General features: G+C 50.4%; 1 protein-coding gene across 1 annotated transcript; it reads left to right on the top strand.

The window, feature by feature from the left end:
• The first annotated feature begins 231 nt into the window (after positions 1-231).
• On the top strand, positions 232-642 carry LOC133901439 (uncharacterized). The gene has a single exon (XM_062342812.1). The coding sequence runs from the start codon at positions 232-234 to the stop codon at positions 640-642; it is 411 nt and encodes a 136-aa protein (XP_062198796.1).
• Positions 643-897: the final 255 nt, after the last annotated feature.

Here is an 897-nt window from a genome sequence, read left to right as displayed (position 1 = left end):
GTGCTAGATAGCTTGTGTACTCATGTTGGCCAGTCTACCGAATTGTATTCAGATTTTGGTTGCTAATGATTTAGTGGGACCTTTAGTTTAGTAAAGTAACTATTATATTAAAAAATAGTTTACCTGAGAAATGAATATAATGCTAACTAGGACCAATGGAACGAAATTCTAGCAAACATTAGCTCTGATATAAGCTAATTTGGAAACCGCTTCATGTACGAAATTCTCCCCATGCGTGGCCTCTTCGTGCTCTCCCGTGACCCTGATGGCGGCGACGAGACCAATGAGGACTACATCAACGACGCAACATGGTTCAACGTGATGCACCACACCTACGTGACCCCACTTGGCCACGACTTCCTCCCCCAAGAGACCGCACAGCACCATCTCACACACCTCCTCCCGCTCCTCCGCATTGCGCTCACCGAGGCTAGAGTCGTCCCTGTCGACCTCGCATGCGTCTGCTACACCAAGGGACCCAACATGGGCGGCCTGCTCCAGGTCGTCGTCGCCACGGCACGCGCCCTATTGCTCCTTTGGCGGAAACCGCTCATCGCTGTCAACCACTGCATCGCACACAAGATGGGACGCGCATGGTCCATGGATCCTATCGTGCTCTACGTCTCCAGCAGGAACACGTAGGTCATCGCCTACAACGAGGGAAGGTACAAGATCTTCAGGGAGACCATCAATATCGCCATCGGGAACTGCCTAGACTGCTTCGCCAGGGTCCTTGAGCTCTCCAATAACCCCAGCCTCGGGTATAACATTGAGGAGGTAACATGTTCGATCAAATGCCGACCTGACTATCCTGTGGCTCCTGCTTAACCTTGTTTTAATTGTAGCTGTATATGCATATAGATGCTGGCTTACGTCCTTCTCTCCATCAATCATTGA

Source organism: Phragmites australis, chromosome 20 (genome assembly GCF_958298935.1).
Source record: "Phragmites australis chromosome 20, lpPhrAust1.1, whole genome shotgun sequence".
Lineage (NCBI taxonomy): Eukaryota > Viridiplantae > Streptophyta > Magnoliopsida > Poales > Poaceae > Phragmites > Phragmites australis.
This window is presented reverse-complemented; position numbering and strand designations above follow the sequence as displayed.

Coding starts and splice junctions, on each gene's coding strand:
- LOC133901439 (XM_062342812.1), top strand. CDS start 232: ATGCGTGGCCTCTTCGTGCTCTCCCGTGACCCTGATGGCGGCGACGAG.